Raw genomic sequence first — 14,333 nt, forward strand, 5'->3', positions numbered from 1 at the left:
TGTCAAACTTTCTGATCTCTTCCAATCCTTTTTTAGTTCTACCTTCTTTCTTGTCCACTAAGTCAGTCAGTCACCTGGTTCTGTGTGTTGTCTCTCTCACCTCCATCTATGTCTTTGTAATTGCGGTGCTATGACCTTAGTTACAGCTTTTGTTGCTTCATACATTGGTTCCTAATACCTCATTCCATTTTCTCCCCTTATTAGGTCACGTTTTATCCAAAAAATGCCAGATTACTATTTTCCTAATTTTCCTTCTATTCTCAAAAACCTTTGGTGGCTCCCACTGACAATATGAAGTCCAAATCATTAGCCAGGCATTTCAGTGCTCTCCAGAGTCCAATCCCTGTCTACTTTAGCACATTTACGCTTATATAAAAGTTCTCCTTCAAATCTTTGCTTTGTTGTCTTCATGTTTTTTGTTTCATCACTTCTCTTACCTGGGAGTTCTTCTTTCTGTTCAAACCCAATTTCACATATCCTTCAAGGTCCCCTGTGACCACTGCATGTGATAACCAGTTCACAATTCTCTCTTCTCAGAATTGTTAAACCACTCAATGTATGTATCACTCATTTGGTATTTATTAACTCACGATATAATTAAGTTTACTGTTTTTCCGGTCTCCTGAACGAGGCTATAAACTCTAAGTAGCCATCCCTAAAACATTTTGTATCTCTCACAAACACACAGCACAATCCCTATATTTTGAGGTGCTCAAAAATTATCTGTAGATTGAAATGTGACCTAAATATATTAAAATAAGGAAAGCACTGCTACGCCTTTGCAAAAGAGTTGAAATACATAAAGGTACTTTACATTTGTTTTCTGTAACCTATATCAGATGTCAAAGGTAGCAGCTAAGAATAAAAAACACTCATGTTTTACAAGAAAGAAAAGAAGGCCAGTAAGAGGAAAAGTAAAAATGCTGCAAAAACACTAGCCAAAATGAGACTCAATAACTCAAAACAAGTAACACTTCCCATCAGACTGTCCTCAGACTGTTAGACAACTTGTCCAGCATATAGCCTTTATCAATCACCCTCTGGTTTGTGCATTCTTTTGAGATATCAAAAATACGGGCACTCCAGATTATCTGCCCATTTCTTTGCTTACAGTCTAATTTCTTTCCCAGTTCTGGGGGAAAAAGATTTACCTACAGTGAGCTGTCTTGGTAGGTGAGCAAGCCCAGATCCCGATCTTTTCTTACATTCAGCAAAACCGAATCTCAGTATCTGATCAAAGTAAAATACTCCAGACCCTCCTTGTATCAAATAAAGCTTAACTTAGAAACTGAACTATTCCTCTAAGTGAATTTTTAAATACAGAACAAAACTGTATCTTTTTACATGCACATACAATATATAAATGCACAGGAAGAGATTTACAAGGGCACACTTGGAAATGCATATTTCTGAGAGAAGGACTGGATTGGTATACATTAGTTGTTATTATTTTAAAGAGAAATATTGATCTTTGAAACAAAGGAAAAAATTGTACCTACCTATTTTTTCCAAGAAGTTTATCATTAAATTCCATAGTGGTTCTAAACATTCATCTGGGAAGAGGGGGCTACCACTTATGTTTCCTATTTAACCAAATTCCCTAAGCTTATCTGTAAAAAATGTTTTTTGTAGGTATAAGGGACTAAAAGAAGTCCACAGAACAAATCCTTCACTTCTGTCACATTACTACATGTTTACCTTCCTTAGTGAGAGGCAATATAAGTGTTGTACTGAAGGCAACAAGATTTGAGTTCTAGTTTTGGCTCTGCTAAGAATATGCTGGGGGGGGGAGGTCTTAGACAAATCATTTTTTTTTTTTTTTGTAAAATGGTGAATTAGACTAAAACAGATATTCTCTGATTACAAGATTTGCAAAGATGCATGAAGTTTTATAAAGTCCGTTCTATGGAGAAAACTCTATTAATCACCTCTGAAGGGCTGCGAATCTAAGCGCAAGACAAATTCCCTTTCAGCAAACACTGAGCCCTCGCCTCAGGCGTGTTAGGTATTAGGATGCACTCCAAATCTCAGCCGCTCACTCGCCAGGGTTTAGACGGATTTGCAAAAGTCCTTTCACTCAAGAAACGTTTCATTTCTCTTGGCCCTAGCCATTCCCCAAAGTGGCATGGTCTAATTGCCTTCAATAGTCACCAAACCACTAGGAAGATGAAGACATACCTGCTGTGACCGCTGAGGTGACATAACTACAGTACCCAGCATGCCTCTCTTTCCCACCGCCGCCCTCTCCCGCCCTAGCTCCTGGATTCCCGCGGGCCGGGACTTGTAGTCCCAGCCCACAGCCGTGGGCGGTGCGGAAGCACTCTAAAAATACGCTTTTTCCCACTAGTAGGCCTTGGGCCCGCAACTTCCAACTAAAATCTTACGCGACTGACTAGGCTTCAACCTACTCAGAGGCGAAATCCCTCCTTCCAGACCACCTCAAATCCACATACAGCCCGAGCGGGACCACGCCCCGGAAGTAGAGTCAAGTCGCCCTGCCGACAGCCAAGAGCCTTCCAGCCACTCTGAGAGGGGCTGGGACCGGCGGGGCGGGCTTGGGGGAGTGGTCCAGAGGCGAGGTGGGCGGGGGCGGATCGGGCGTCCCAGCGCCTGGGCGGAGCCACAGCACGGGGCCGCGCGTCTGGGTGGCGGCGGGGCCGCGCCCGTGGGGAGAGGCGGCTGCGGGTGCTAGTCGGGAGGGGGGAAGGAGGAACCGGGAAGGGGGGGGCAGGGCGAGCGGAGAGCCGTGTTCCTGAGGCGGTGGCGGCGTCTCCAACGAAAGAGGAGGAGGGCGGGGAAGGAGGATGGAGCAAGCTGGGGGTTGGGGTTGGCGCTAGCCGCAGCGGCTCGCCTCGTACTGTGGGAGAACGGCGGCTGCTCCTGGAAGTTGTGGGGTCGGGAGCCGGGCCGGTGACGCCGCTGCCGCCGCCTTAGGCGGTGGGGAGAAACAGGNAGGCTTGGCGAGGGTCGGGAGGGAGGGGAAGGGCTGGGGAAGCGGAGCTGGGGAAGACTGAGCGGGCTCTGCGCCGGGCGGGCGGGCGGCGGCGGGGGGGCCAGCCACCGCAGCCGGGGGGACGCGGGAGGATGGAGCAAGTGGAGATCCTGAGGAAATTTATCCAGAGGGTCCAGGCCATGAAGAGTCCGGACCACAATGGGGAGGACAACTTCGCCCGGGACTTCATGGTGAGTCGTTCTCCTTGCTGTCGCCTGCTCTCGCCGGCACCGGAGCCCACCACTGCCTCGCCCGGCCGGCCCGGGCCGCCAGCGCTTTGTGTGCGGCTGTGAGGAGAGGGGTGGAGGGGGCGCGCACCAACTCCTAGGGCCGAGTGGTCTCGGAGGCCAGCGGGAGGTGAGACCTTCTCGGTCCCTCGGCCTCTTTTCCTCCCCTCAAGCTTTCGCAGCCCCCTCCACGGGCGCCCGGGGCGCGAAGGGAGCGGCCCCGGCCGAGCCCGCACTCTGCACCGCCGCCCGCGACCACCTATTGTTTCTCGGGCCAGGAGCCGGAGGCGACTGAGGTGCAGACCTGGGGCGGGGGACTAGTCTCTCCACCCCCACCCCCCATCCAGCCTGCCCCTCTTTGTAGGGTCGAGGCAAGGTGTCTACCAGGGAGGAGAGCAGATCGAGGCTGATGGAGGAACGGGGGTGTTGAGGTTAACGTTAACTCGTGGGGTCCCTTTGCTCAAGCTGGTCTCAGAAGCGGGCAAGGTAGGAGTTCTGCCGTTGTGGGTTTCGCAGTTATTATCTCCAAGGCTTGGGAAAGGATTGTCCGTAGGGAATCCTGTGGCTTGCCCAATTCCATTTACCCCCGTCCTGTCTCTTGTCTCTTGAGACTCAGGTTTGAGATGGCGTTGGGGTCATCGTGACTTTAGGTTAGAGGGATAAGAGTGTGTGTGTGTGTATGTGTAGGGGTTGGTTATCCTGAAGGAAGCCTACTTCGGACTCCCTAGGGGATATTGTGGAAGGCGGAGGGGATGTGACTATCACTTCCTATCCGGGGTGGGGGTGGGGAACTTGGGAACAATAGTCCTGGTGGGGCGGAGGCAACGAAACGGGCCGAAGCCCTGAACTGGGAGATAACCTTCTCAGCCTCCCCCCCCCCCCTTTCCGCCCTCTGCTTGGGCAGGCGGGCTAGAGAGGGGGTTAAAAGTCTTGTTCGTGAAATTGCTCTAGATACATCACTTATGAGGGGTCAGATCCAAAGGCGTGGGACCAGAAGTCGACTTCCTACATTGCCCCCCCCACCTTTTATTTTTCTGCTGGACAATGTTCCCTTTAGGGTTGTTTCTCGGCTTAGGAGGCGGTGGTTGCGGCTGCTGCTCCTACGGATATTGCGCAAGACTGGGGCGTTGGAAACTCTGGAGGTCTGGGGAATGGAAAAGGAAGTGGGACTTTGGGAAGTGGTTGCTCCTTAGCTTTGGCGGGGTTTGGGAATGGGAAATAAGCTAGGGAAAATTTTGCTCCTGGGCAAGATACACCTTCAAGAATAATCACGTAACTCCAGAATTCTTGCTTGTAAAAAGGATACACAGTTAATGTCTATAAAAATGAATGAGCAGCAAACATTGGCTAGTTTTGTTTCAAAGTACAGTTTAATTGTTTACAAGGTGCAGGTGAAATGACTTTTAGCATTGAAATACTTTTTCACATTTTAAAGAGACTAGGATCTAGTAAAGCTTTAGCATTAAAATTGTTAACAGCTTATAAAATAGATCCTTGACCTTATACAATATTATAATAGTATCGTTGAGCTTTGTGATTCCTAGACCAGTAAAAGGATAGGAGTAAGATTTCGAAAACGGAAAAATGTAGATAAAATAATCTGTGCCTTATTTTAAACATTTTCTGTTGATGTTTAGCCTAAATATTTCTGAAAAATTAATTTTTGATCCGAGTAAGGTAAAAGAGGACATTTTCTCTTACTAGTGAGAATTTTTATTGTGTTGGTATTTTTTTGATAGTGTCACTTAACAGTAATTCGATGGAGTCCCTCTTTTACTACTTTTTAGCAAATAGAAAATATTTTCTTAGGATAGTTTAAAATTAGGCTTTTACAGTCTTATTTTGGTTATGGAAGAAGAGGTGGTGTGGTCCTTGGTCACTTCTAGTTTGTATGCTAGTCATCTTGTTATCCCTGGGCATATCCTGTCAGGAAAGAGCATTGTTTGGTGATGAAGGCCATCAGGACAGGTGCCCAGTCTCTGAACTTCTGTACAGGGGAAGTAGCCTTGGGGTTCATGCTTTGGGGATGAGTCAGGGATTCCTATTGGAGATTTCATTTCTGAAGGACTGAATGAGTTTCTTTTTTCTTTCATGGTACCCAGGGATAGCTAGGTGATTTTACATTTGAGATTTGATGACTAAGGCTATTTTTTTTTTATAGTGCTTGCTTTTTTTATTCCATGACTTGATAAGCAATAGCTATAATTAAGACTGATAGATGGTGCTGTTTTTTCCCTTGACTGGAAGGCTGAAGGGAAACCATGTCCCCTCTGGAATGGAAAGAGAATAGACCAGCTAATGATTCTTTAAGTGTTCTGTTATTTTTAAATTCTTACGTGGATCAAAAATGCATTTTTAAATTTTAGCATTTTAGAACTGAGCCTTAGAAATAATCTAGTTTTATAATGCTATTCAATTATGAAGTACCAGTGTTCATTATTTCAAATTAGGAGATTATAGAATAATAATAATGCATGAGTTTTAGGAAAGTGGAGTGGACATCCACACTGTGTTCTTCCAATTGTTGTATCCAGCCTTCCTAGTCCCATCACTTAAAGGTGGTCTCTGTCAATGTTTTTAATGCATCTGTGTGACCATGCTATATATTTCATTTTATATTGTTGGGTTTTTTTCAACTTAACATTTTGATAAGTGTTTTTCATTTGTAAATATCATTTCAGTGGCTATATAATATTTCATCTGGCAGCTATTTTATAGCTTAACCATTTCCTTGTGGTTGAATATTTAGGCCATTTATTTTCTATTACATATTATAATTCTGTAATGAACATTTATGCATAAAACTTCCTTATTTTGGATCGTTGCATAAGTTATCTTCCAGTAGTGGAAGTACCAGGTAAAAGGATATAAACGTATAATACATGTTTATAAATAACTTTTTGAAGAAGTTTTATCAGTTTATACAACTGTCAGTAATGTGTGAGTGTTCATTTAATTATCTTGATCTTTGATAATTTGATGGTTGGAAAATGCTATCTTGTACTAATTTGAAATTTTTGATGACTAGTAAGGATAGAAAATTTTCCACCTGTCATTAACTATTCTGTGAGTTGTCTATTGTTGGCCTTGGTGTGTTGTGTCCTCCCAAACCCACCCTTAAAGAGGAGAAAGCTAAGATACTGAGATGGTGTAAACTACAGCACTAAGATGATTACTTACATGTTGAAAGTTAAACATCTGATTTGTGGCAGATCCAGAACTCAATTTGAACTATCTTGTCTTAAAGTCGTCTTTACAAGATGGCGGACAGTGATCATGACAAGGAAATGTATATGGTAGAGTGGTGTGTATTCATGTTTGATGGACCTGCATTTTAAGCCATCTCTTTCATTGTCTAGCTGTTTGACCTTGGGCAGGCCACTTAGAAGAAAATAGGATGACTGATTTCTCTCATCTTTTAAAGAAGAAAAATGCTACATACTTCACAGGGCTGAGGTATGGGACTGATATTTGGAGTCATCATTTAACATATTATTGTGCTAAGGTCTGTGTAGACTGATGTGGCTGATTTATGTAGTCAGTTAGAGATAACTAGACATAGAAGGAAAGAGATATCTGGGCTTTTGTTTTCAATCATTCTCTTGTGCTGTTTAAAGCTTTATAATGTCTAGGGGTGCCTGGCTGGGTCAGTCGGTTAGGTGGCCGACTCTTGATCTTAGCTCAGGTCTTGATGTCACGGTCATGAGTTCAAGCCCCCTATTGAGCTCCATGCTGTGCGTGGATCCTACCTAAAAGTAAGTAAGTAAATAAATAAATAAAGGTTTATAACGTCTAAAACATTGAAACAAGAAGATTTCTTTTGATCAGGCTAAAGTTTATTTACATTTAATGCTTGTATATTAAAAAAATCATAAGAGATGACACTTAAGCTACAAGGAAATACAACAGTTTCAGCTTAAAAACCAGTTCTCTCTCCATTTCTGAAGGTGAAAACAAAAATATAATGAGTGAATTCAGTGGAGTATCTAAAAAACAGGATGCAGCAGACGTGTGAATCCTAGTACTTTTTTGTGAAATATTGGGAGGAGAGTATTTAAGGATATTTTTCTAAGGCTGAACTGAGGTATAACAGCAAGTGATGCATCCTATGTAAAATGCTATTTAAAATAACTTTGATGTTTTAAAATAATCTGAACTTAATTTATCTATCAGAGGTACCCAAGAGTTATAATGGAAGTTGTCCATTTCAAGGGATTTATTATATAAAATCATCTGTTCTACAAATAGTAATCCTGATGGAACTGTTCAAAACAACCAGTCTGTTTGCTTTATTATGATTAAATAATTGTTAGACGGTTTTTATTTTACTACACTAATGTTAGTGACTTTACAAATTATTTTAAGTAGAAAAGAAATTAACATTTTTTGTCCCTTTTATATACTAAATACTGTGCCAGATACTTTACACCCTGTCTTACTTAACATGTCAACAATTTATGAGGTAGATATAACCTGTATTTTACACATGAGGAAGCATACTCTGAGAAGTTAAGTATTCTGTTTGACTTCAAAACCTCTGTTCTATTTTTTTTATTTATTTCAGTAATGTCTGTACCCAACATGGGGCTCCAACTCACGACCCAGAGATTAAGAATCACATGCTCCTCCCAACTGAGCCAGCCATGCACCCCCAAAACTCTGTCCTTTTTGTTCTGTTTCTCCAGGATACATCTGAGGTTCTTTGGGACCTGGCTGGGACTAGGCTAGTTGTGGAGGTGCATCACCATGCAAAGGGATGGAGGTTTTAAAGTTGAACATGTTTGGAATGCCTTGGTGGCTCAGTCAGTTGAGTGTCGGACTCTTGGTTTTGGCTCAGGTCATGATCGCATGGGTCTAGAGATCAAGCCCTGTGTTGGGCTCAGGATGGAGTCTGCTGGAGATTCTTTCCATCTGCCCCTCCCTCCACATGCACACTTTCTCTCTCTCTCTCTCAAATAAATAAATCTTAAAAAAAAAAAAAAAGTTTAACATGAATAGGGGCGTGGTAGATAATCAGCTATAACGCAGCAGTTAACACCTTTTGGTCTCAAGAGTCCTTTACATTCTTAAAAATTATTGAGGGCCCCAAAAACCTTTTGTTTATTTACTGTACTACAAATTAAAACAAATATTTTTTAAAATAATCCACTTTAAGACAATAGTAAACCCATTCTGTATTAACTATATAGTAATTATTATTCAAAACAAAAATTAGTGAGAAAAAGCATTATTTTTATATTTTTGTAAATTTCTTAATATTTGGCTTAATAGAAGAGAACTGGATTCTCATATCTGCTTCATTCATATGGTTGCAGTGTTACATTTCACATAGCTTGACATGTCTTGTACTCTAGAAAACTCCACTGTACACTCCTAAGAGAATGAAAATAATTTTTTAAAATTACTGTGTTAAGGTCTGTGTGTTCTCATATTTGCAGGTGAGGAAACATAACTGAATATTATTAGGAAAAGAGTTTTAATTTCATGGACTCACTGAAATGGTCAAGGGGTAGGCTGTCCTTGAGCCATACTTTGAGAACCAGTGAAGTATTGGGCTAATGGTGATGCTCAGAAAGTTAGGTAGGGGTTAGATTGTAAAGTTCTTGCATCTATGCTATAATTTATTGAATAGTTCAATACTAGTAATTTTGAATAGTTGTATACTATAACTCTTAGACTCACCTGGACAGCGGGCAGGTGTTAAGAAAATACACATAGTAACTGAATATTCTAGCAGTGTTTCCCCACCTCCAACTACTGACCCCCACCCCCTGCCCCAGCCTGCTTTAGTATGAGTCTTCACTTCTATCATTCAGGTATGTTCTAGTAGTAAAGTTAAGAATCACTACTATGGGTCTCTGGAGAGCCACTGTATGTTTTAAGAAGAGTAAGCAGTCATTTGACAGATTTGTGTTGTAGAAAGTTGATTCTGGTGGCAGTACTAAGGATGGAATTAGTGATGAAGGAGAGCATTTCGGAAGCTTTTGAAATATAAGAAGTGAGATGAGGGCCTGAACTTTAAGACAGCAGAATATATAGAGTATATATAGGATCTGATAGGGATTAAGAAAGAAGTCTCGATGATTCACTAGATGTGGGTAGTCAAGGAGAAAGGAATATTTGCAGTATGACTCCAAGGTTCCTAGTTTGGTATACTGTCATCCAAGTTAGAAGATACCATTTGGCATGGTTCGGAGTATGGGAGGAGAAAGAAGTAGAGGGGACCAAGTAGAAGATGGTTGGAGGAAATTTGAAGGTAGAAGAGAATTAGTTTAGTTTTAGATGTGGTAACTGAGATGCCTCATATATTGAGTAGAAATTTAGAGCTCAAGAGAGCTGATAGGATGTAGTTAAAAATTTGGAAGTCATATAAGCATGTAAGAGGTAGTTGAAAGCATGGGAGCGAATAAGTTCATTCAGGCGAGTATACAAAGTGGCCAGCTTTAGGTTGAAGAGCAGGAGCATTTAAAAAGCAGCCCGAAAAGGAGGTGCCTGTGACTGTCCCTGAGAAAGTGTGCTCAGAGAGGAGGAAAGGGAACCCAGGGATGTCAGAAATCCTGGGAGAGTTTCAGGAAAGGAGTAGTTAGCAAAACCAAATACTTCTGGAGGACTGGTAAGGCTGAGGTTCAGAAAGTAGTAGGAGTGATTTGGTGACCACAAAAAGTGGTTTGGGTGGGATATGGGAAGAATCTATATTATAGTTGATAGAGGAGAAAATAGGTAAAATGGGTATAAATACTTTACATTTAACATTTTGAAAGTAGATGGTACAAACTAGAGGAAGACAGATTGAAGGAGAGCTCCCCTACCACACCCTGCTTTTTTTTTTTTTTTATTTTTAGGATAAGGTAGGTACAATATTTTCCATGTTTCTTAACTACATGTATGTCCTCTTTTGTGGAATGATTGCTGTTTAAATATAATTTTAAAAGACAGATAACAAGAACTTGTGTTTTGGTTAAATGAGTACCTCTGAAGTTTTTTACTTAAAGTTTAGATTTGAAATGTTAGAAAAAAGAAGGGGAGGAAAGACAGGAAATCTGGAAGATTTTATTCTGCACAGCCTAAATATGTATAAAAATTTTCAATGTTAAACTGTTTAATATTGTGGCTGGTCGGTATTTTAAAAATTGGTAACAGCTTTTTTGAGAGGTAATTCACCTACCATAAAATTCATTCATTTAAGCTGTATAATTTAATGGTTTTTAGTATATTCACAAAATTTTGCAGTTATCATTATAATCAATTTTTATCACTCCAAAAGATACCCCATGCCCATTCTTCCTCCCTTTCCTACCCCGCCCCAGCCCTAGGCAACCACTAATCTATCCTCTATAGATTTGCCTCATATAAATGGAATCATACAATATGTGGTGTTTTGTGACTAAGTTCTTTGACTTAATATAACATTTTGTGACTAAGTTCTTTGACTTAATATAACATTTTCAAGGTTCATCCATGTGTTGCTGGAATCAGAAATATTTCATTTCTTTTTATGACTAAATAATATTCCATTGTATGGATATACCACATTTTGTTCATCCATGCATCCATTGATGGGCATTTGAGTTGTTTCCACTTTTTGGAATATTTTCTTTGTATAATAATACATAAAATAGAATATTTTGTATTTTATGAATAATGCTACTATGAACATTTATGTACATGTTTTTGTTAGGATATATGTTTTCCTTTATCTTGAGTATATACCTGGGAGTTGAATTAATGAGTGATAATGGTAATCGTTGAACATTTTGAGTAACTACTAGACTACTAATCAAAGCTGCTGCACATTTTACATTCCCACCAATTTCTCTACATCCTCACTAGCACTTGTCTGTCTTTTTGATTATAGCCATCCTAGTGGGGTGAAGTGTATCTTGTGGTTGGCTTGTAGGTTTTTAAAATATCTTAGTAAGTTTATATAAATGGTGTTGTATGTTTAATGTGTCTTTCAAACCTAGAGTGATAGGAAATATTTTCTGTTTTTACATTTGTGACTAGTTTAGTTTCTTATCCATCCTTTGATGGGTATCCAGCCAAACATACTTTGATTTTAACTAACTTCGCAATTGGAAGTAAATTTTTAAGTCACTCTCCCCACATGGCTTACCAGAGACAGCATACTACAAATTTAAAAGTGTTAATTCTCAAGAATGTTTTATTGTATGTATTTACTTTTAGAATACTGCTTGCTTTTTTTCCTTCAATATTTGACATTTGGTTTGGAAAAGGGTTTTGACAGTTTGAAACTGAAAGTAAGACATTAACATTTAGATAGATTAAAAATTTTTGTTCATATGTTAAACACTTCTGTGTTTCTATAGCACTCAGTTCATTAGATTCATAAACATTTACATTTCTGACTTCCCTGGACAGAGAGCCTCCAGGGCTAGCAACTGGGACTTAATTATCTCTGTATTCTCATTGCTTAATATAGTGCCTGGCACTTAATAGGCATTAATGGCCATTGCATGAGCAGAAATTGTAGTGAGCTTAAACTTAAATCCACTTCAGGTGGATTCTTCAAATGCTCCAAGGGGCTTGTCTTCTTAGATGAGCATGAGAACTGCTTTTCCCCCTTCTATGCGTACACGCTTCTGTGTGTGCTTACACAGTGTGGTTTTTTTTTCAGTATCCACTGAAAAAGATAATATGAGATAAAATACTAGACTGCATTCAGAAAAACTTAGATAAATAAGGTTTTATTAATTGTAATATCTTCTGCGTAAATATGAAAAATAGTACATATTTTTCTCTGGACACTGGTTGGTATGCATAAGGATGCAGGGACCCACTTAAAGTAACTGCTTATGTATCCCCCACCCCATGAATCATACTTAGGGAACATTATCATAGAATATTAATTTTAATAAAATACTTTTAACTTTTGATTTTAGATTTCATTAATAAAATCCAGATATCATGTTATTGGCATTTCTTCAAAAATGGCTGTATCTTGTAACTTGTGGGTGTTTTGGAAGTTATTACAGCAGTAGCTGTTGTTCTCTTCTTGCCTCTATTTTCTTGCCACATCCAATCCCTTCCACATATCATACTTTCCTAAAATACCATTTTCAAGTGTTGGCATCTGTGGGATAATAGAAAGCATACTGGTAGTAAAACCAGGATATGTGAATTTTAGTCCCTGTGTTGCTGCTTAGTTATGTTTTTTTTTTTAAACATACTTATGTAGTACTGTGTTGGAAACATGGTTTTATTTTTGGGGTGCCTGGGTGGCTCAGTTGGTTAAGCTTTGTAACTCTTGATCTCAGCTCAGATCTCCATCTCAGTGTTGTGAGTTCAAGCCCCACACTGGGCTCCATGCCCAGTGTGGAGCCTCCGAAAGAAAGAAAGAAAGAAAGAAAGAAAGAAAGAAAGAAAGAAAGAAAGAAAGACAGGAAGGAAGGAAGGAAGGAAGAAAGAAACATAGTTTTATCAGAAAAAAATGTAAGTTCAAAAACAACTCAAGGCTCCCTTTGATGACCATTAAAATTACTAGAATTTTAAATGGCTAAGCCAAATCAAAGCATCAGATCCAAGCTCTGCTTATTTTCAGACTGTAATTATATGCTGTCTTCCCAATTTCCCTTTCTCCTGTCCTCCCAGTTTTGTAACTTGTGCCCTGGTTTAGAATCGCAGCCCAGTAGGATAGAGTCTACACTTCTTAGTTTGGCATTCCAGAGCCTTCTTAACATAGTGTCATGTTATCTTTGCAGTGTTGAAGTCCTGTAACTCTGCAGTATATATCTCCTTCCCTCTGGAATAAGCTATTTCTTGTCCTTGAGCATACCCATTGAATGAATGAAATCTTATCTGTAGTTGTACTGTTAAACGTACTTTTTCTATTTCTTAGAAAACTTTCCTTATAGACCAGTACTTTGAAGATAAAACACTAAAAATTGGAGCGCCTGGGTGGCTCAGAGGGTTAAGGGTCTGCCTTTGGCTCGGGTCATGATCTCCACGTCCTGGGATCGAGCCCCACGTAGGGGCTTCCCACTCAGCAGGGAGTCTGTTCCTCCCTCTCCCTCTGCCTCTCCCCCTGGCTCATGCACTCTTTCTGTATCTATCTCAAATGAATAAATAAAATCTTAAAAAAAAAAAAACAAAACCTAAACTAAAAATTTAGACTGACTTTACCATGTTCACTCTGAACTCAGAAGCAAAAGTGTAATTAATTCTCACTTTCTGGGGTAAATATTTTAGCCCAGTTTATCTTAAGAACTTTTCCATTGTAATATCTCATTATAATGATATCTTTATTAGTCATATCTCTATTGCAAAAATGTCTCCATTGTAAAATTTTATTTTTAATATCATGGAAAAAGCCTTGCATTAGATTTGAGTTCAAGACTTGCCTAATGTAAGTTTAGTATTACACAGTTATTCTACATCTTAAGACCCTAAGTTTCTTCCAAATAGTTGAACTTCTCTTCCTATATTTCATATTTCCTGTAGTATATTTATTTTTATTTTTTTAATCCTATAGTATTTTTAGATTCTTAGGTTCTTTAGCTTCTAAAAAATTTTTTAGATTGATGCAGTCGAACCCTGACAATTATCTCCTTCTCTGTAAAATACACGGAAGTCTTGTTTCCATTTGTATAATGTTATAGTGTCTATGAAATGGTTTATGGCAGATATAAGTAGTTGGTCCCTCAGAGTTTTTCCTAAAGAATGGGGAATGTGGATCATGTTAATCTCAGAGGCTGCTACATTACATGCTAATCTACATTTCTTGTAGTAACTGTTCTTAGATGTAATCTTCATTTGAAAAACTATTTAACATTTGAGTAGCTACCCTGGTAGGCTCTGAGGGAATGCAAAAATGTATCACTGTCATCTTTCCATGATTCTTTCCATCCACTGTTCATACATAAGATATTCCTGGAGTGCCCACTATACCCTAGGCACTGTGTGTAGAATTGGCAGTTGAAAATATGACAGTCATTTTCCTCAAGAACTTTACCAACTGTGAACAGACTCGTGAGAAACAGCAGGAAGTTTTCCTGGTGGCATTGGATGGGCTTCATGGGGTCTGTCAACCGTTTCAAATCATACATAATACTTTGTGTATAAGCCCATTTTGGGGGGTGGGGTAGAGAAGGCTCATA

The 14,333-nt window shown here is 39.9% G+C and overlaps 1 protein-coding gene and 1 long non-coding RNA gene across 7 annotated transcripts in view; one reads left to right on the forward strand and one right to left on the reverse strand.

Moving 5' to 3' along the window:
* LOC117803447 overlaps window positions 1-2,459 on the reverse strand; it is a 39,931-nt gene extending 37,472 nt beyond the window's left edge. Inside the window, exon 1 of the long non-coding RNA XR_004627322.1 lies at window positions 1,500-2,459. This is a non-coding gene — a long non-coding RNA (uncharacterized LOC117803447). The remainder of the gene's footprint in view (window positions 1-1,499) is intronic.
* Window positions 2,460-2,976: 517 nt separating this feature from the next.
* Window positions 2,977-14,333, forward strand: part of PTPN12 (protein tyrosine phosphatase non-receptor type 12) — an 86,478-nt gene continuing 75,121 nt past the window's right edge. For 2 of the 6 annotated variants that reach the window (XM_034667002.1, XM_034666990.1), the window contains exon 1: window positions 2,978-3,183. In XM_034667002.1, the coding sequence (XP_034522893.1) occupies window positions 3,085-3,183 (99 nt within the window). In that variant the 5' untranslated portion in view covers window positions 2,978-3,084. Of the gene's footprint in view, window positions 3,184-6,578; window positions 6,676-14,333 lie in introns of all 6 variants that reach the window. The other 4 variants (XM_019800117.2, XM_034666999.1, XM_034666995.1 and 1 more) reach the window with 3 other exon arrangements.

The sequence above is a fragment of the Ailuropoda melanoleuca genome, chromosome 1 (genome assembly GCF_002007445.2).
Source record: "Ailuropoda melanoleuca isolate Jingjing chromosome 1, ASM200744v2, whole genome shotgun sequence".
In the NCBI taxonomy this organism is placed as follows: domain Eukaryota; kingdom Metazoa; phylum Chordata; class Mammalia; order Carnivora; family Ursidae; genus Ailuropoda; species Ailuropoda melanoleuca.